At 41.8% G+C, this 21,649-nt stretch overlaps 1 protein-coding gene across 1 annotated transcript in view; it reads right to left on the bottom strand.

Moving 5' to 3' along the window:
• LOC128735783 (potassium channel subfamily K member 18) overlaps nt 1-21,163 on the bottom strand; it is a 74,083-nt gene extending 52,920 nt beyond the window's left edge. The window contains exons 1-3 of the mRNA XM_053830269.1: nt 21,025-21,163; nt 14,610-14,757; nt 6,284-6,432 (exon numbers count right to left, since the gene is read on the bottom strand). Coding sequence (XP_053686244.1) covers nt 6,284-6,432; nt 14,610-14,757; nt 21,025-21,163 — 436 coding nt within the window. The remainder of the gene's footprint in view (nt 1-6,283; nt 6,433-14,609; nt 14,758-21,024) is intronic.
• Between the last annotated feature and the right edge of the window lie 486 nt (nt 21,164-21,649).

Below are 21,649 nucleotides of genomic sequence, written 5' to 3'. Positions count from 1 at the left end.
ACAGACAGACAGACAGACAGACAGACAGACAGACAGACAGACAGACAGACAGACAGACAGACAGACAGACAGACAGACAGACAGACAGACAGACAGACAGACAGACAGACAGACAGACAGACAGACAGACAGACAGACAGACAGACAGACAGACAGACAGACAGACAGACAGACAGACAGACAGACAGACAGACAGACAGACAGACAGACAGACAGACAGACAGACAGACAGACAGACAGACAGACAGACAGACAGACAGACAGACAGACAGACAGACAGACAGACAGACAGACAGACAGACAGACAGACAGACAGACAGACAGACAGACAGACAGACAGACAGACAGACAGACAGACAGACAGACAGACAGACAGACAGACAGACAGACAGACAGACAGACAGACAGACAGACAGACAGACAGACAGACAGACAGACAGACAGACAGACAGACAGACAGACAGACAGACAGACAGACAGACAGACAGACAGACAGACAGACAGACAGACAGACAGACAGACAGACAGACAGACAGACAGACAGACAGACAGACAGACAGACAGACAGACAGACAGACAGACAGACAGACAGACAGACAGACAGATCGACTACCATAACTTCAGAACGCTTCGACCGATCTCCACCAAACTTGGCACACATGTTCCTTCATATAAGAGAATCAGCATGCATGCAGGCATGCTACAGAGTGGGCTTAGCCAATAATTTGTGCATACTTACTCCTGGTGGTGACACTAAAAACATTGTTTACAAACAAGTTTCGTCTTGAAGTGAGATGAAAGGAATGACAGGTTTGTTGTATCCATGGAAGAAACACTGTTGCACCTTCTACTTTTTTTTATCAGGATAGCATGTAATACTAAACTAATAAATAAATAAAAAGCTGTGTTTAGACAGTACAATAACAAAACTATTCATTTCCAATGGGTGGGATGGCCATTGTTAAACGCGGAAGATGCAAATAGGAAAAATGGCTTTGTTTTTCTTTCTTTATAGGGTTTTATAGAGATTTCCGTAAAGAAAACAGGTGTGCAGGTGGCCGGGTAGACAAAAGAGGCGGAGCTGACAAATGGGGAGGAACGTCCGAAAGAGAAATAAGCGTTGTATTTTTGCATTATAAGCATTTCGGTTACAATAACCGATGTACAAGTGGCTGTGAGACAAAGGCTCCCCGAGTAAGATCGGGCACTCAGCTAGTATGTACTATTTCTTAGTTTAAAAGTAGTCCTTGTCACATTATAGTCCAAACAGTCAGATACAACATTAAACTCACGACAACACACATCAATAGGATTATTCCTGGCAAACAAAGTACGGTACATTGAAAGTCTAAAGAAGTCCGCTTGTCGGGTACGCCTTGGCGGAACGTTGAGTCGAAGCTGTCAAAACATCTCCGGGCTATCGGCATTGTTTTGCAGGAGGTTGAAGATAAATAGTATAGTTACTATATATATATAGTTCGGCGGATAGAAAATCGGGAGCCAAATAAACGTCAAAAGCGGAGCCAAAAGCTTTTCAAAATCCAAAATGCAGGAGTAATGTTAAAAAAACACACTTTATTTTCATAGAACTAGTCATTTTCAACACCCGCCAGTGATTATTTTTCGTAAAAACCTGCACATTTCACCATAATTTCAAATTTAATTTCATAAATCAGGGATGCCAATTCGCCTGGTTTTCTATCCGCCGAACTATATATATAGTAACTATAATAAATAGTCGTTGCAACATACTCCTCCTATTTGCCAAAGTGGGCAGACATATTAGGGCGCACCGGTGCTCGTAGGGAGGCAAACAGACTGAGTCATTCCAAGGCAGCATTCGAAGAGCGTATCGGATAAAATTACGCTGGGTTCGTTCGATCCGGTTGATTTGAACTGCATGATAGGGCGCCCATACAAGCATGTTCCGGAGGAAGTAAGGAAGTAGAAACTTTCTAAGTTTGCCAAGAAATATCATGATTTGGCAAGCGATCTGCTGATGTTCGTGACTACTGAGACTATAAACGCGCAGATTAACCTCAAAAATACTGCGGACGATATTTGGTGCAGTACAAACTAAAAGCGGAGAGTAGTGAAAGCATTTGAATCCTAAGCTATGGGCGCTGCTTGGAGAAAATTCTTTCGTTCTCTTCAACAACCCCACCGGCACCAGAAATAGAGGGGCTCAACGTGCAAGATGGCTCGACTAGGTCGAAAGTGATTTGAACCTTTCGGGACGCTTGAGAAATTTGCGACAAACGGCCTCCCGCACCATTTGTTCGTTGACTTCAAGGCCTCATATGATACCATCGACCGAAAAGAGCTACGGAAAATCATGAACGAGAACAGCTTCCCCAGGAAGCTCATCAAACTGATTAAATCTACGATGGATGGTACACAGTGCTGTGTTCGGATGTCGGGTGGATTGTCAAGTTCATTCGAATTACACAGAGCGCTTCGTCAAGGCGATGGTCTCTCATACCTGCTGTTACATAGCGTTGCAAGCTGTTATGAACCGAACGGATATCAACACGCGGAGCACGATCTTCAACAAATCTAGTCAATTCGTCTGTTTTACTGATAACATGAATATTATTGGCAGAACATCTGTGGTGATGGTTGAACAGTACACGAGACTAAAGCGCGAAGCAGAAAAGATTGGGTGAAACGTAAATACACAGACGTAACACTGAAGCCTGATTCCATTGTCAATAAAAACGATCATTTCAAATTTTTACTTAAGCCAAGACTCAAACAACAGTCGCTGCCCGAGAACGCTGCTCGCTTGCGCTGGTGCTGTTGTGAAATAATATACAAGTAAATTTATAGCATTGCTAAATTTATAGTGACCTGCTCTGAGCAGCGCGAAGATTACACCAGGTGATGCTAATGTTTTTTCCAAGTTTTAGAGGTGTCATTGAAACGATGTTTTGTTAGAAAATTTGTTCAAAGTGTTACGTCTGTTAGTCTGTGGTAAATATTTACGTCTAAAACAAAGTACATGCTGGCCTGCGGAACCGAAGCCGACCGACACCGCTTATGTTGTAATATAATGATCGACGGCGAGGTTTGAGGTGGTCGACGAATTTGGAGGCTGAGGATGAACCATGAACTCGCATAGGTCTATGGCTAACCCAGTATCTAAAGCTAGACGGATACGATGGGCAGGGCGTGTTGCAACAATGCCGGACAATTACCCTGCAAAGATGATGTTCGCCTTCAATCCGGTGTCAACAAGACGACCCGAAGCGCAGCGGGCAAGATGGTTAGACCAGGTGGAGAGAGATCTGGCGAAGAGTACTTGATGTCCGAGGAATTGGAGAGCGATAGCCCACAACCGAGTTAATTGGAGAAGCCTTGTTCAACAGGCAATGTCTTAGGACGGGAAGCCACTTAGTAAGTAAGTAAGTATATTTGAAGGTAATCAAATCAGACGGAAACACAGATCGATTAATGTTGATTTGGATCGCTACCCGGTGCTGGTTAAGATGCATCTAAAACTCCCCGTTGTGAACAGCATTCGGTACAACGACAGCCTCGGTTAAGTCTTCCGGGGCTGAAGCAGTCTGACATTGTCGTACACTACCCGCATTCACTCGAAGCTGCGCTATCGCAAGAGGGCGAGATGAACAAAACCCCTCTCAAGGACTGCTGGACTGATACCATCAACATAGCCATTAGCAGTTTAGCAGAAACCAGCGTAGGGCACGGAATCAGCGGAATGACTGGTATGATGATGAGGAGAGCGATCAATGACGAAAACGGTAAGCGAGCGGCAAAGGTATGCAGTGCCACTAGACAGAAGGTGGAAAGACAGAAATAGAAGAAAATGTAATAACCCAAATTTTCCGGTAGGAAAAGCGATGTCTGGAAGACCAGGGGTACGCAGAGCTATCTCAAGGAACGCAAAAACTCTACCAGAAACTGAACGCATCCTGCAATTCTGGATTTGTGCCGTGAGCCGAAATGTGTTGGCGAATGATAGTATTTTGACGGGCGATCGTGAGGTGACCGACAGGTGGGAATAGCACTTCGATGAACACTTCAATTGTGCCCAGCCGGAGAACCATGGCGGCAGCGAAAGCAATTTTGACGGTGCGACAAACGTTGAACAGTTGCCAGCCTTAACGATAGGTGAAGTTAAGGATAGGATTTTAAGAATAATCGGCTGGGAGGGATGGCATTTCTAATGATTTCAAATTAATTTCTATAGTATAATGTACAATAGTTTTGTTATAGTTATGCTATCAAACTTTGTTCAGGTTGTTAGCTCCGGAGTAGAGGCCTTGAGTAGAGTTATCGTAGAAAGAATTGGAGCATCAACACTTTCTTATTTATTAAATAGAAGTAGGTACTCAAAAGAATATCGATTCAGGGTTTTCGATAAACTAGTAGTTTTAGTTTAGTGTTCTCCGGTATTATCATAAATAGGCCTGAATTTATATAAATAACAAAGCCGATAATAGAAGTAATGAAATTTCAGATGAAACAGTGAATGTAATAATAACTACTTAGAATGATATTAGAAGTATTATTATCCAACCTCACAGAAAAGAGGGTAAATTTTCTCACTTACTACTTCAATGAAATTCACTTATTTCTTCGAGTGTGCTAAATTTTTCGCCTATTATGTAGGTTGCTAATGCCACAATCAAAGGATATTTAAAACAAATGCAAACATACATCGCGAAGCCATATGTTACCACTTTTTTCCAATTCAATATCACTGTTAGTGAATAAGAGTGCACTCGTGCTGGAATATGCAAAATCGCAGAACAGAGTACAATGTACGCCATCACATTGGAAAACAAAACACTTGTGCCCGTGTTTGTTGAATGCATCCATGATGCATATGTTTATGCTGGAAAGGTTTGCGATGCGTATGCACCATAACACGAGAAGCTGCGTAATGATGATCCAGGTCCTTTGGAGAAGTATAAACTGCATTGCTGTGGAAGATGGTTCGAATGGGGGTAAATATTTTTCATATCTTGCACTACCGGTGGAGAAAATGTTTGCCCACCGTTACGTCGTGAGGTAGTCGTACGTAAAGGCTAAATAAGGATGCTTCCTGGATATAGCAGGGGAAAAAGTGTTGTTAGTACTTCAAAGTTATCCACGCCTTTAGAAACACGTCAACAACTAATATGCATGCCTTGTAGTTTATGCAATCGTTGAAGAACGTGGTTCCGAGGCGAAATAGATGTTCTGTATGTGGAGCATCTGATTAATATGATTTGAGCTAGTTTAATCTGAACTTACACGTTTGAAATACCACAATTCAAAGGATTTCAATCTAAGCTATTGAGTCGCCGACGGCAGAGATAAAGCATAAATAGAGAGCTGCAAATTTGTTTCACAAATTTGTTGGAAGTACGAAATTGAAAGTTAGTCAATGAAAATGAATCATTCCAGGACAATGTACGTTATCATATGACATAAATCTTTCATAACTGCTCCATTTAATCATAATTATCATCAATTAAATGGTTTTATGTTTGCCTTAATTGGAAACAACAATATTTAAAAGGCTGCAGAGCACAAGTACAAGTACAAGAGGACTTGCATCGAAACATAAAAAGCTTTATTGGAACCTTTGGACAAGAATTAATGATTAATAAAAATGTATGTACTAGTTGAATGTACTTTTTGCGCTCCAAAAATAATATATAATATATCAAATATTTTCAGTTGAGGAACATATCTACAATATGCTATCTAGGTATAGTCGACGTCACTTTACCAGCTGTAGCAACTATGCTTTTCAATTATTATGGCATTTCCAATTTGTCTTCGATGGCTAAAATAAGAATGCCGGAATCGAAGGCCATCATCAATACATTAGATGCTGTGAATTCTGCCCACGTCTCCAATACATAGCAGCATAGAGCTTCATCACTACTCACTGCTGAGTATGTCAACAGCCGCGATGGACTTCAGTTGCCTTTTTTGTGTTGTCGGTTTGCAACATTTCTCGTCACGGCTGGACGGTCAAAGATGCTGATAGAATTTCAATCATCTACAACTTATACGACCATGAAAAAAGGATCTATTACAATTGACTTTGTCCGGCGGGGCATTGTTCCGAACTGAACTAAGACCCATTCCGGGAATAATCTGTTCGCTGGTTGGAATTCGAAAACTGGCGTTTATACATATTTTATTGGCCGTGATACGTTTGGTTTCTAGCCAGATTTACTGTGATAGAGGGACTCCGCGCCCCTCCTGGCACGTGGAATGTAAAGGGATTAGATGGAAGTAAAGGGAAAGCAAAAGCACTTACCGATCGTGGTGATGACTGTTAGAGAGTACAGGAATCCCCCGGAGAAGGACCACTGCGTTTCGCTTTCTAGCGTGATGTCGCTACCCTGCCAGCCTCGGCGAGCCCACAGCACAATCTTCTCCTGATAGGCACGTATTTCTTCTCCTACTCTAGAAGGAAAGAAGACAGCCAGCGAGAAAACAAAATGTACGGAAATAAATTTCTTAAGAAAAGCATTCGATAATTGAAATGAGGTTTTGTCGCTTTATTGGACCCGTTGGGGAAGTAGCGGGTGAAATAGGCGCAGATGAAAGTCAAACTTTGCAAAGCGGATGCCAATCGACCCTCGCAGCGAAATGGTGTAGACAGAATGGACCGAGGGTGCGCTGTTTTTTATTTAGAGAAATAAAATCGATTTTCAGTGTCAATCGGCAAAGTTCATAATGCCACTAGAGCCGGATTAAGTTTCTATAATCCTTATTGCCGCTGACCGTAAAGTAATCAGGACTGTCTGTTTAGGCGAAAGATCATTGCAATGTGTATCCTTGGCACTGAATATGGTCGATAGTATATAGCGTTTGGTTAGTATTGCCTGTTATCGCACTGGATGCGAAAGTTTACAGCGATGAAATTATTGTTAGATCTGTGTTAGGTGGCCATTTTTATGCCATTTAGTTATTAATGTTACTGATAAACTTTGCAATGCAAAATGTTTTAGACGTGCAGCATGATGTAAATGGTGTTGATTGAACGATTGATGCCATGGTTATTGCCAATTTAATGTGGGATCCGTAAGAATAGAAAATAAAAATTGTTATCACTGTACTTTCTTAGGGTACATCGGCTTAATTTGAGAAAAGTTTCAGATGAGTGTATTACAACAGAATCACTTGAATTATTGTAATTCGAATAATTTATAACAAGACAAAAACAAATGAGGGCGAGTCACTTGAATCAATTGACCGTAATTTATTTGAATGATATTGTACTACCTCAAATGACTATTCAATAATATTTGAGTTTGCAAAAGCTTCATTGAAACGTCTGGATAATAATTGGAATCGCTACCTCACGATGAAATAAGACAAATAGCGTCAAATATATTTCAGCTACCGGCACTGATTTTTTGTTATTCGATGAGAGAAAAAACATATATTTGCTGGAGATCCGGTGCAGAAATTTATATTTCAATTTTAACATAGCATTTGGGTGGAATGAGTTTACGACAGGCATGAAAAAAAATCGAACTATGAAGAGTTGCACGTTGACATAAGGAATGAATGTACTGAACTTTAGTTTAACTATTAGACCTATCTACCTCTGGAAATTATCCAATGAATTGCCGTTATTATTGGTTCTACGCTATGTTTAATTCTGTAGGGAATTGGTCTTTTTCTTATATGGACATTATCACTGCGATTAAGATTTTGATCTATTGTGATATTGTCCAGGTGTTTTGTTTTCTGTATTCCGTACTTCTTTGTTTTTGCAATCGATTGAATGAACTGCTTGTTGTCCCTGCTTGAGCGTCAGAATTTTTACCTATTCCGCATTGCATTCATATTTTTACAATGTTTCAACCAATCTTGATTTCTAGAGCCAGGAAGTACGTGAACTAGTTATAATTTATTCATGGACAATAGGGTTCATTACGTGGCTGGTAAACGGCTGAATAATGCGTACCGTCGGTGCCTTGTGCACGTGTAGGCATAAAATAGACCCTACAGTGGTTCATAGCCTCTTATTCAGCAACTCCTATTCCTACCTCCTCGTGGTACCAGCCGGGATACGAGCAACTTTGGTAGAGATCGGGTAACCAACCCCGGTGAAAGCCAAGGTCGTATGCTGACAGAAAAGAGGGCTATTTCGAGCTTCGTTGGCCCTCCGGCGAAACAGGGGTTGGTGTAGCAGGCTTTGCAAGCCGTCACCACGAAAAATACTAAAGCACGGAACAAAGCACAAACAAATTCTTACTGGAATAATCGGAATAGACGTGGAACTGCCGATCTCTCAATTTCCAAGGGAGCACTCGAATGCTCTCCGACGTATTGAAGAGCCGCAAGTTCGACGTCGTAGCGCTGCAGGAGGTGTACTGGAAGAGCTCAACGGTACGTACGTTCAAAGATGGACATACCATCTACCAGAACTGCGGCAACACACACGAGCTGGGTACAGCTTTCATAGTGATGGGCGAGATGCGGAAACGGGTGATTGGATGGTGGCCAATCAATCCTCGAATGTGCAGGTTGAGAATCAAAGGCCGATTCTTCAATATAAGCATCATCAACGTGCACAGCCCTCACCTCAGAAGTACCGATGACGACAAGGAGGAGTTCTACGCGCAGTTGGAGAGTGAATACGACCGCTGCCCAAAACATGATATCAAGATCGTCATCGGGGATTTCAATGATCTGGTCGGCCAGGAGGAGCCCCAGCAAACATTTTGGTCTGTATAACTTAATTCTAAATGAGATAAACGTCAGCATATAAGGTTTATCAAGTCATATATCATGCGCAGAAACGGCATATACATGCAAAAGTGGAGGCGATATACATGATTTAGTTCTTCAGAATAATTGAAATGCCGACAAAACAAAACAGTTTATACGACTGAGCCGATTGACTGGATTGCATTTCGACACAGTTACTATAATATTTCTACTTTACCCTTCGCCTTTCCCCATGTGATAAATGGCAAGTGTCAAAAATTGCATACAGAGCAGGCTATTTATAGCTAAATATTCGCCCTGAAAGTCAATGCAAAAAGTAAAAGCTTCGCTGAAAGCTTTTTTTCATAAGCTTCCAGATATTATCGACCTGTCACAATATTTAACTTTTTTGTTTATATCATTTAAAACAAAGCTGTACTCACCTGGTTTAGAACCAAGAACCACCCGTACCGCAGTATTTGTTCATTACCTTTAAGCTACTGGTACATCAGTACCTCAGTGATATTTTTGCACATCTTAAACCGAAGTTATCGTATCCTATCTGATGCATTGAACATGTAAGTACGGATTTGATTTATTCTCATCCGACATACGAGTTTGTGTCAATTGTGACTGAATTAAAGTGCCGTAAATAAGTTTGCATTTGATCGTTAATTTTAATGATAATGCTGACTTCATGGAATGATATGCACTACCTTTGTTAGCATTCCGTGGTACAGATTGTTCTAAATATACATTAGAATACGTTATATGCATATTCATATTTGATTACATAGAAATAATATTATTAAAGCTCAAACATTTTTGTATGTTGTCTGTTATTTCACAAGCTCCTAAAAAGAAATTAAAAGTTATTTAAAATAGAATGCTGAACATTTAGATGCTATAGGACAGCTCAAAATTTCTTACAACAATAAGCATCAAACATTATTTTTTACTGTACCAGTTTAATGCTGAATGTCTTTTTCCAATTCCACTTAACATTTGCATTTCTTCTGAAAAGCCATAAGATGCACTGATATTAAGGCATTTAGATTAGCGGAATGGATCATAATCTAGACTTGCCCAGTTCTGAGAAATACTCTCCTTAGTAAATTTTAAGATTTCCGTTCGTTCACTTACCTATCAGAGAAATTTCTAAAAAATTATGAGTTTCTATTTTTAACATTTTTAATTTTTAAAACGTTACGTTACGTGATTTTAATATGCCAAAAAAAAATCAAACTCCTCAAAGAGTGCTTTTTCAAAAAGATCTTTTATTGTCTTGTCAGTATGACTTAATCATTATATGCTTGCTGCTTAATACTTAGGCGGGCTTATTTGAATTATTAACATTTTAAAATAGTTAAAAAGGTAATTGTAAAAGTTTTTCAAACCAGATAATAGTTTTTTGAATATTCCGCCACACTAAAAATAAGTTCAATGCACCCTTACACACAAGTTTAATGCACCTAAAATCTCATGATTATCACTGCTTGTATATAAATCTAAAACGATGTCATATAAGACATTTTGCAAAACATAATCCGATGAAAACTGTAATTAAATACGATTACATCTTCATGATAGCCATTGTTGGTAACTAAATCTAAGAAATCGTCATGTGCGATATTCGCTAAGCATAACCCGATTATCTTTCGACCTATTTACGATTTTTCCTATTAATTCGTATATCAATCATCGTGTGCATTACATACGATGAAATTTACACAATGTGCTTACAACATGTGTACATTTATACGAGTCCGATGTGATATCCATTTATATAAGATTAAATCTCGACATGAATATACGATATCTGGTTTGCTGGGTACATACCGATGATTGGAAGGTTCAGTGTACTTTGCCACCTCCAAGAATATGGTCATACGTAGTACCTTTTTCCAGCACAGAATCCATCACAAGTACACAGACAGAATCACAGATCGACCACGTTTTGATCAACAGTCGGCACTTCTCAGATATTACCGACGCCAGATCCTATCGAAGCGCTAACGTTTACTCGGATTACTACCTAGTGATGGTTAAGATGCGCCCAAGACTCTCCGTTGTGAAGAACAGTCGGTACCGACGCCAACCTCGGTTAGATCTCGCGCGGCTAAAGCAGCAAGACGTCGCCGCAAACTACGCGCATTCACTCGAAGCTGCGCTGCCGGAAGAGCACGAGCTGGAGGAAGCCCCTCTCGAGGACTGTTGGAACACTATCAAAACAGCCATAAGCAGTGTAGCGGAGAGCTCCATCGGGCATGTGGCCCGGAATCAGCGGAACGATTGGTTTGACGATGAATGTAGGAGGGTGATGGATGAGGAGAACGCTGCGCGGACAGTCAGAACGTCAGAACGTGGAAAAACACAAACAGAAGAAGATGCAGCGAAACCAAATCTTTCGGGAGAAAAAGCGCTACCTGGAAGAGCAGGAATATGCAGAGTTGGAGCGGCTGCATCGTTCTCAGGAAACGCGAAAGTTCTACCAAAAACTGAATGGATCCCGAAAAGGCTTTGTGTTGCGAGCCGAAATGTGTCGGGATAAGACTGGCAGTATTCTGACAGATGATCGTGAGGTGACCGATAGGTGGAAGCAGCACTTCGACGAACACCTGAATGGCACCCAGGCGGAGAACCATGGCGGTGGGGAAAGCGATTTCGACGGTGCAACAAACGGGGAAGAGGTGCCAGCCCCAACGATAGGCGAAGTTAAGGAGGCCATCATGCAGCTAAACAACAACAAGTCAGCTGGAAAAGACGGCATCGGAGCGGAGCGTATTGAAATGGGACCAGAAAAGCTAGCTGTTTGTCTACACCGACTAATTGTTAGAAGTTGGGATACGGAATAGCTACCGGAGGAGTGGAAAGATGGGGTTATCTGCCCGATCTATAAAACGGGCGACAAGTTGGACTGTGAGAACTATCGAGCGATTCTCAATGCCGCCTATAAAGTGCTGTCCCAAATCATTTTCCGCCATCTATCATCAATTGCGAATAGATTTGTGGGAACTTATCAAGCCGGCTTCGTCGAAGGCCGGTTTACAACGGATCAAATATTTACACTGCGGCAAATCCTCCAAAAGGGCCGTGAATACAGAGTTCCCACGCATCATTTATTCTTTGACTTCAAAGCCGCATATGATACCAGCGAACGGAAAGAGCTATGGAAAATCAAGGACGAGGACAGCTTCCCCAGGAAGCTCATCAAACTGATTAAATCTACGATGGATGGTACACAGTGCTGTGTTCGGATTTCGGGTGGATTGTCAAGTCCATTCGAATCACACATAGGGCTTCGTCGAGGTGATGGTGTTTCATGCCTGCTGTTCAACATAGCGCTACAAGGTGTTATGAACCGAGCGGATATCAACACGCGAGGCACGATCTTCAACAAATCTAGTCGATTCGTCTGCTTTGCCGATGACATGGATAGTATCGGCAGAACATCTGTGACGGTGGCTGAACAGTACACCAGACTAAAGCGCGAAGCAGAAACGATTGGGTTAAAGGTAAATACGGCTAAAAGAAAGTACATGCTGACCAGCGGAACCGAGGCCGAACGACACCGCTTGGGCAGTAGTATATTGATCGACGGCGATGAGTAACGGCGGACAATGATACCAGCCGTGAGATTCGGAGGCGTATTATCAGCAGAAGTCGTGCTTACTATGGGCTCCTCAAGCAATTGCGGTCGAGCAGACTAAGTCCCCGTACAAAGTGCACCCTGTACAAGACGCTGCTCGGAGTTTTCGAACGACGAGTGCTAAGAACGATCTTCGGCGGCGTACAGGAAAACGGAGAATGGAGACGGAGGATGAACCATGAGCTCGCACAACTTTATGGCGAACCCAGTACCCAGAAGGTGGCTAAAGCTGGACGGATACGATGGACAGGGCATGTTGCAAGAATGCCGGAGTTAAAACCACCAAAAAAAAAAAAAAAGAATGCCGGACAACTACCCTGCAAAGATGGTGTTCGCCTCAAATCCGGTAGGAACCAGACGACCAGGAGCGCAGCGAGCAAGATGATTAGACCAGGTGGAGCGAGATCTGGCGGAGAGTACTCGGTGTCCGGCGGAGAGAGAACGGTGTCCGAGCCCTCAACCGAGTTACATGGAGAAACTTTGGTCACCAGGCTTTGCCTTAGGACGGCAAGCCACCTAAGTAAGTAAGTAAGTAAGTAAGTAAGTAAGTAAGTAAGGGTTCATTACGTACCTCAAGTCAGTACCATTTTTATAAACTTGTCCTAGCATGAGGTTTCATTGTAGATAAATGCAGAATTCAGTACGAAGGAAGGATGAGGGATGTGCTTAAAGCGGCACTATTCACCCCAATATGTCAACCCAGGGGCTTTTCACACTACTTTTAAGTTCTGCGAATTTTAAGTAATACTCGTAATGAAAAATCTTTCTATAGTTGAGCTTTTAGATTCTTTTTAAATTTCAGTTTTGGTGAGCCGATGTCGTCTCAAAAATTTTTTGGGATATGAGGTGCATGGGTTGATATTAATGACTTTTTTTGCATCGTATCAGTTAAAAAATTTGTAGTGAGAAACCTTTGTCGTTTTCAGAGTTATTACTAAAAAGCTAAAAGGGTTTCAAATTTCTGCACAGAAAGAACAACGTCGAGAACAAGTTTTTCTCTTTTTTGCGATGTTTTTGTGTTCTGCAGATTTTTCTATAAAGCTTATGAACAGGCCTCACATTGTTTTTGAAGCAGCATATCGTTTCACCTATACCATGTTCATAAAAAAATTCTGCATATCATGTGTGAATATTGTCAAATATTATTTAACAAATCATTTACAAGGTTTTTTTTTCTAGGAATTTATACAGCACAAAGTGTCGAAAGTCAACGAGGCCAACAGTTCAAAAACTAATTTATTATGCGCACATGAGGCATAATTGCTTCACGTTATTACGCAACACAATTTTTTCAATTGAACTGTAAACTAATCGCAGCATTCAATATTTGTTGATCTTCAGCTAATATATGTACAGAGCTCTAGTATTCGAGCCGCACTTCAGTTGTGGTCACAGCTAATTACAGTTTAATCGATAAGCTATGTTTAATCTAATTATTCGCTCACAATATCAAACATCAAAATTTGACCACATCAATACATTTCGGATCATTAAATAAAAACATAGCTGCCGATTTTATACTAGAATGCTTTTTTTCTAGATTTAGTCACCGATAAATGAGTCAATATTTAAATTTTTGTTTCGAATTATGTCCCAAATCAACGCACTCGGCTATCAAACATTGATCCAATGGAGGCTTATCGTGCTTGTGCACGATTTCAATCCACAACATTTTGCGATTCAGTTTGATTTTTACGATTTTTATAATTCATCACACGAAGCCCGTAATGAATTTCCGCTCGAAGGGATTTCGGGCTCCTCCAGCGGGATACTAAAAATGAAACCGACGTCTGCTAAAATCGTGTCACGGTTGAATGGCGGGTTTTACGATGATCGTATTTTTTTCATACGCGATTCCGCCCAATTATTATTTCTCTTTCTCTGCGGGTCTGGCAATGCAAAGGAAGAGAAAAGAATCATTCGATAACTGAACGAACATTAATTAATCCGAAAACCCCATTAGACCGCGTTGAGTTGAAGTGAAAAATCGAAGGCAAACCAGGTCAGTTGAACGGACGGATGCGAGTAAATGGCTTTCAATTGGTCAAAGTATGGCTTTCACACGAGTGTTAGTTAAGCTGAAAGCAGTCGTTAGTGGGTTCGGCGAAATGAATCGGTCTCATCGTGAAAACGCTGTGAAAATTGCGTCATTTAGGAAGATACGGAATGATGAATCAGGATATCGTGAACCGGCATTGCATTGTGGAATAGGCGGAAGCGTACTTTAGACAATTAATGGCGAGCCAGACAATGATGGAGAATTACTCACCTCTCTTCGAATACGGTTTTGTTGAACACATTCACCTCGCAGCAGGATATTTGCCACAGCCTCATGGCAGTCTCGTTTCTCTTGGACGGTATTTGAGCAAACCTTTCTAAAGCTTCATTACCTTCGATCGCGATGAACATGAACGCACCTGTAATTGAAGTATACATAATAGATGATAGTCAGTCGTGGGAAGGTACGGAGACTTATTTAGAGCAGCACCGAGAAAGCAAAACAGTAAGGATGTGGCTAATCTATTACCATAGAGTTTGAAGTAGGCAGATGAAAAGAATCAGATGCAGATGGGAAACGGTTAGATGTCAGGAAAGTAAAATAAAAGCTAACCCCTTTAGATTGAGTTGCTTTCAGGGTGAGTAGAGGTGATTGCTCTTATAATTACTTTTTTCCTAGCTGGTTTGCTACCCGGCAAAGGAGCGAACGTACTTGCTAACGTAGAAGTATGGCGCGTCCTAAATTTATTAACTTTTTTGATGCCTAGAATCTTTTTGAAGGATATTTGGGAAAAAGTTTATTATCGTCGTACATTTCTATACTGATGAAACTCACATCGCACAAATTAAAAGAAAATATTTTTTATTAACTTTTTCATCATTTATGAAAATGAAAAAGATAAGTTTCACCTGCTCTATCCCATTTATATTTCTTCTTTGCAAATTAGACGAAGTTGAAAACATTGGTAATTTATAAAGAGCGCCCATCTGTGTTCTAAAATAGATCAGAAAATTTAAAATCTTTGTATCCGGTTGGGGTTCTACATTAATTTTCTTGGATAATACCGATAAACCGGAAATAGCTGTTAGTCGGAAGTTATATTTGTCTTATTGTGACTGGATCTTCCAAGATGAATTCTGATCTATTCATTTTTACTGTCAGTTTTCTCCATTCTACATCTTTTAAACACTGCTGATGCTGTACATCGCTTTAATTTTCACCTGTCAAATTCTCCAAGCATCCGTCGATTGTCATTCTTTAAATTTATGCTTTAAGTCCGCTGCCGTCCATCTGCCATACAACATGCGGAAAACGTCTGAGATCTGTGTCTAGTTTCTTGAAGGCCTTACACTTTCTTGGTCTTGTCTCGCCTGCTGAAACTACCAATCCCAGTATCGTTGGTACCGACAGCATTCGAGGTGAACTTCGAGTTCGAGGTGTTGTCCACTCCAGCATACTCGCAACTTCTTTGATTTTCTGAATACTTGATTCGTTGTAGAGTTGCGTTAGGTAAGAATGGTACGAATGGCCAGGGATTGCAAGTTCTCGTCGAGTATGGTCTACGTCTCGTGCCCGTACCAAACATGTGTAAATTTACCACCGCTATTCTCTCCCTCTTATCCCTACCACCACGCGTGATACCGGCTGGGGTACGCAACCTTGGTTGACGCACGCAGACAGGGAAGGGGAACAGCAGCTCTCACCTAACTAAGATAGCAGCCTCATTGACGGGACCTTATCCTAACAATCTACTGTACCCTGGTGAATTGGGAACCGTTCAGTTTTAGAGCACGGGTTACGAGCTTTACTGAAATTCAGTGCTATGCATCAACAGATGCTATCGACCTGCAGGATAAAGAGAGTTGAGGAAATCCTAAAGAAGCACATTTAAATTCACTTGGGTGATTTCGACCCGAAGATTGGATGAAATAACACGGACCTTGAACGCGTCAACGCCATGACCTAGGAGAGATGAGCTAGAACGGGGAGCTGTTTACAGATTTTTTTGTTAATAACAATATGGTCATAGCAGATCATGACAGGACATGAGGTCACGTGGTTTCCCGCGCAGGCCGAACAGAAAACCAAATAGACCACACCTGCATCAGCCGAATGCGGAGAAGGGGTCTTTTACGCAACAAGCGTAGTAAAAATGACTCATGATTCCAGGACTCCAGTCATGAATAATCATGAATAGAAATCATGAATAATAATCATGATATCAAGAACTTTCTTAGGTACGAAAACAACACAAGATTATGAATTATAATCGTATGGCAGTTCAGTTCACGATTTCATCGCCTTCCTGGTATCGAAATCAGATTTGTTTGCAATTGCAATTTCTAGTCCAATGTCGAATCCGAATCCAAGTTCAAATTTACATTTAAATTCTAATCTGATATCGAGTTGAATTTGATATCTAATTTCAAACCTAGTTTCAAGCCCACAGAGATGTCCCGTCTTTTCTACGAAATTAGATGTAAAAATCAGAGGGGTTGTGTACAAGACACGACCGCATATATAGGTGACGCAGGACTACGTAAGTCTCTTTGTAGTGATAGTAGCATATATTCATGCTTGTAATCATTCGATTCTTCATGTATACATGCTATATGCAACATATATACATGCTACATGCGTTGTATGTAACATTTATCAAAGTAGTAACATTGCATACGTTCAATTCTCAAAAGATTGTGCATTTGAAAACCATTTAAAAAAATCAACACAAACTATTGCTTTCCTGCTACCTTACTGAAATTAAAGATTGTTTTTATTACCCATGGTTCTCCACGTTGAAGGGATTTTACCAATTCAATCCTATTTTATCAACAGCATATCTTTTCACTACACTTATAATGAAACGGCAAGCATGCGTATTCATACAGAGTCGTATTGTAACCGAACACTACAGCTGTAGCACATTTTTCCAACACAGATATCAAATTCGCCTAGGTTTAATCTTCTCGCAGTAAAGAATTTGCAATCTGTTGGGACAACGAACTTGCGTCATTTTTTCTGGCACACTTCCCTAACACAGACATCAAATTGAACTAGGTTTAATCGCGTTCGTAAGAAATCTGTTGGCACGAGGGGGCTTTGACACTCTTTCTGGCGTACTTCCCAAGCAAGGACATCAAAATGGTCTAGGTTTAACCGCGGTGATAAGAAATCTTGTTGAAATGAGGAGACTTCGTCACTTGTTTTGGCTTACTTCCCAAGCACAGATATCAAATTGGTATAGGTTTAGATCATCGTAAAGAATCTTCCAACCAATCACGAAGCGAGAATTCTGGTGAAACATAGGTTCATTATTTTCAATTTTTCAATAGTTCAACATCAAGAATCCATACTTTTCTTCATTTGGGTCAATTCTTAGAAGATTTTCCAATCGATTGGTGTAAGAATATTGAAAATCGATCGGAAAACCGCTGAGCTATTAGCGCTCAAAACCTTTCATTTTTCGTGACGCTCGCATTTTTTGATTTTTTGGAATGACACCCTATCTCAAAACTTGCCGTAAGACGTAGTCCTACGTCAAAAATAATCATGGTGTAACCCGATTATACAAATTTTAGTCTGATCTGATTGATTTTAGTGAAATTCCCAATTGATCCACCTTTTCACTTTTACCTTCTGTTTACATGCCAGCCGTACACAGTGGATATAAAACGAGTGCACCGCAAATATAAAAGATAGAGTAATACCTGCGTAATTCAGCTATGTTGTAGATAATAAATGTCTCACACATTACTTTTTTTTTAAATTTTGCTTGGCTGAGGTGGTACAGTCAAATAAGTAGCCTTCTTCTTCTTCTTCTTCTTCTTCAGCATAGAGCCGGGGTGGCTCGTGCTGTTTCAAGCACTCGTCTCCATTCAACTCGGTCTTCGGCCACTCGTCGCCAATTTCCTAGTCGTCTCAGAAGTCGCAAACCGCTTTCGACCTGGTCGAGCCATCATGCACGTTGGGCTCCTCTATTCCTGGTGCCGGTGGGGTTGTTGAAGAGGACTATTTTCGTCGCGCTGTCGTCCGGCATCCTTACGACGTGTCCGGCCCACTGTAGCTTGCTAACTTTCACTAGATGTACGATGGGAGTCTCTCCAAGCAGTGCCTGTAGCTCGTGATTCATACGCCTCCGCCACTCTCCGCTTTCAGTTTGTACTCCACCAAATATCGTCCGCAGCACTTTTCGCTCGAACACGGCAAGGGCGCGTATGTCCTCCGTGAGCAGCGTCACGGCTTCAAGTCCATAAAGAACTACCGGTCTAATAGGAGTTTTGTACATTGTTAGCTTCGTGGGGTGGTGTACGCTTCCTGATCGTAGCGTTTTACGAAAGGCAAAGTAAGTCCGATTTCCCGCTTGGATGCGGCGCTGGATCTCCTTACTAGTGTTGTTGTCCGCGGTCACCAGCGATCCCAAATACACGAACAACTCTACCACTTCTAGTTCGTCGCCGTCAACGGTTATCGTCCGTGGGAGATGCACGTTTGTTTCCATTGAGCCTCTTCCTTTCATGTATTTGGTCTTCGACGCATTTATTTTTCGCCCAATTCTCCTAGACTTTCAGTCTGGCGTAGATTACCTCCGCCGTCGCAAAGTGTCTGGCTATGATATCGAAGTCATCTACAAAGCCTAGACGTTGGCTATCCGTGGTAAAAATTGTGTCTCTCGTTTCGATGCCCGCTCGTCGAGTCACCCCTTCAAGAGCGATGTTGAACAGCATGCAGGATAAACCGTCACCTTGTCTCAACCCTCGTCGCGTCTCGAAGGGACTCGAGAGTGTTCCAGACATGCGTACGAAACACATCACTCGATCCAATGTAGCTCTGATCAGTCGCGTCAGTTTGTCCGGAAAACCGTGTTCGTGCATTATCTGCCATAGCTTGTCTCGATCGACTGTATCGTATGCTGCTTTGAAATCAATAAAGATGTGATGCGTGGGTACGTTGTACTCCCGACATTTCTGTCGGATAGTAAAAATTTGGTCCGCAGTTGCGCGAGCCCCCATGAATTCCGCCTGATAATTCTCTACGAAACCATGTGCTATCGGTGACAACAGGCGTAACAGGATCTGGGAGAGTACCTTGTAGGCGGCATTTACCAGCGTAATACCACGATAGTTGCAGCAGTCTAGCCGATCACCCTTTTTGTAGATGGGACAAACCACTCCTTCCATCCATTCCTCCGGTAGCTTTTCCTCCTTCCAATCCTCGAAATAACCCAGTGTAGAGCCTTTGCTAGCGTTTCTCCGCCATGTTCATGGAAATCTGCCGGTAGGCGGTCCTTCCCAGCGGCTTTATTGGTCTTCAGCAGCCCGATTTCTCGTTTGACTTCTTGAAGATCAGGTGCTAGGACATTAATATCTTCCATGGGCGCTACTAGGGTAATTTCCGTTCCGCCTCCTTCTGTGACTTCGCCATTGAGGTGTTCATCGAAGAACTGCTTCCATCTGTCGATCACCTCACGCTCGTTTGTAATTAGATTCCCTCCCTCGTCCCTAGACATGTCAGGTTTCGGTGTGTAGCCCTTCCGAGTTTGGTTCACCTTCTCATAAAACTTGCGCGTGTCATTAGCTCGGAATAGTTACTCTAATTCTTCACGATCTCTGTCCTCCTTTTGGCGCTTTTTCCTCCTCAGGATCGTGGTCAACTGGTTCCTAGATCGTCGGTATTTGGCCAGGTTCTCTCTAGTGGCAATACTTAGATAATTTTTCCAAGCAGTTTTTTCCTCTCCACCGCTTGTTGGCATTCCCCATCAAACCAATCATTTTGTGTACTCCGAGGCTCAATACCTAATACATTTCCGATGGCCGAGCGTATTCTGCCCCAGCCGTATTCGAGGTTTGAAGCACCTAACTCCTCGGTAGAAGGCAGTGCCTCATTCAGTACTCGCGCGTAGTTCTCGGGAGCTTGCGGGTTATCTAGCTGCCTGATGTTCATTCGAAGAGGGTGGCTTTGACGTATCCGGATACGGTGGACAGATCCGCCCCGTCGGAAGACCGTCCCTCTAGAGAAAACCCGTCCCTCTATGAGAACGTGGTCAATTTGGTTCATTGTACGTTGGTCAGGTGATCTCCAGGTAGTTATAGGGCGTTCAGGATTTTTAAATGCACTATTAAAAGAAATATGCCAAGTTTAAGTTCACAAAATTTTGTTCGTAACACCATCCGTGTTAATATCATCAGTGTTGCCAAAACAATAGAAAAGGTTACACCAGCTTTGGACCATATGTGTACTGGTACATAATTATAGTAAGATCACAATAAATAAGAATGATATAGGTATAAATAAGCAATAAAAAAAATAAACAAATTAAATTTACAACGTCTAATGCAAAGTCTAATTATATGGAGAGGGACTGTAAATGATGCGGTCCCGTGTAGTTTTAAATAGCAAACATCCTTTCCTCTTTTTGCCATCACTAGGAGAACACGCTTTGCAATTGAACTTGAATTTGTCGAACCTTGAGCTTGAAGACCTTTTCAACAAAAACATTTTCCCGGCAAAAAAAAAAGTGAGCATAAAAATAAAAATTGTTTTTCAATAACATGTATTATCACTCCTGGTTCGTATATATTTGCAATATGTAGATAATAGAATGGCCTAAACTTACTCAAATAAAATGTGTAGTATCAACGAACCCGATATTATTGTGCAAATCTACGAAACCATAGCTAGTACTTACCCGCAATCATGTAGAGGACAACTAAAAATATAATCCCGACGTTGCTGAACATAAATGCAGTGAAGTTGCGACAGTGGTCCTTGAAGCGCTCGGCAAATGGTGGTTTCTGCCGCCGCCGCACCGAACGTTTGCGCTCCATGTCGACTGCCCCGGTGTCTAGCCAACCGGCTGCCTCCGCTGGTGCGTAGGCCGGTAACGGACTGGCGAGAGTCTACCAGGGGCGCAGTCGACTACAAGGCTGCTCCGTTTCGGACCGGTCTGGAAACAGCCTGTGGCCGGAAGTTGTTTTCCACTTCGGCGAGTAATTTCCGCTCGCTGCTGCTCAATTTTTTGCTTGCTCCTACTGATTTTTTTGAGTCGCCACTGCGGGACACTTTGACACTTTTTGGGGCTGCAGCTGGTGCACCACCCGGTCACTATCGCGCACTTGCTTGTGTAGCAGAAACAACTCATTAAAAACTATTTTATTGGGAGAGAGATAATTTTATTACGCCTGTTGCTGCTGCTACTTTTACCGCCACTGTTTTCATTCATTTTTCTTTCCGTTTCATTTTTTCACCGCTCGAGCCAAGGAAAACTTCTTCCGCTTTCAATTAAATGTCGACGTAGTGCTAAAATATTCTAT

This window comes from Sabethes cyaneus, chromosome 2 (assembly GCF_943734655.1).
Source record: "Sabethes cyaneus chromosome 2, idSabCyanKW18_F2, whole genome shotgun sequence".
Lineage (NCBI taxonomy): Eukaryota > Metazoa > Arthropoda > Insecta > Diptera > Culicidae > Sabethes > Sabethes cyaneus.
Note: the sequence above shows the minus strand (reverse complement) of the source record. Positions and strands in the feature narration are given on the sequence as shown.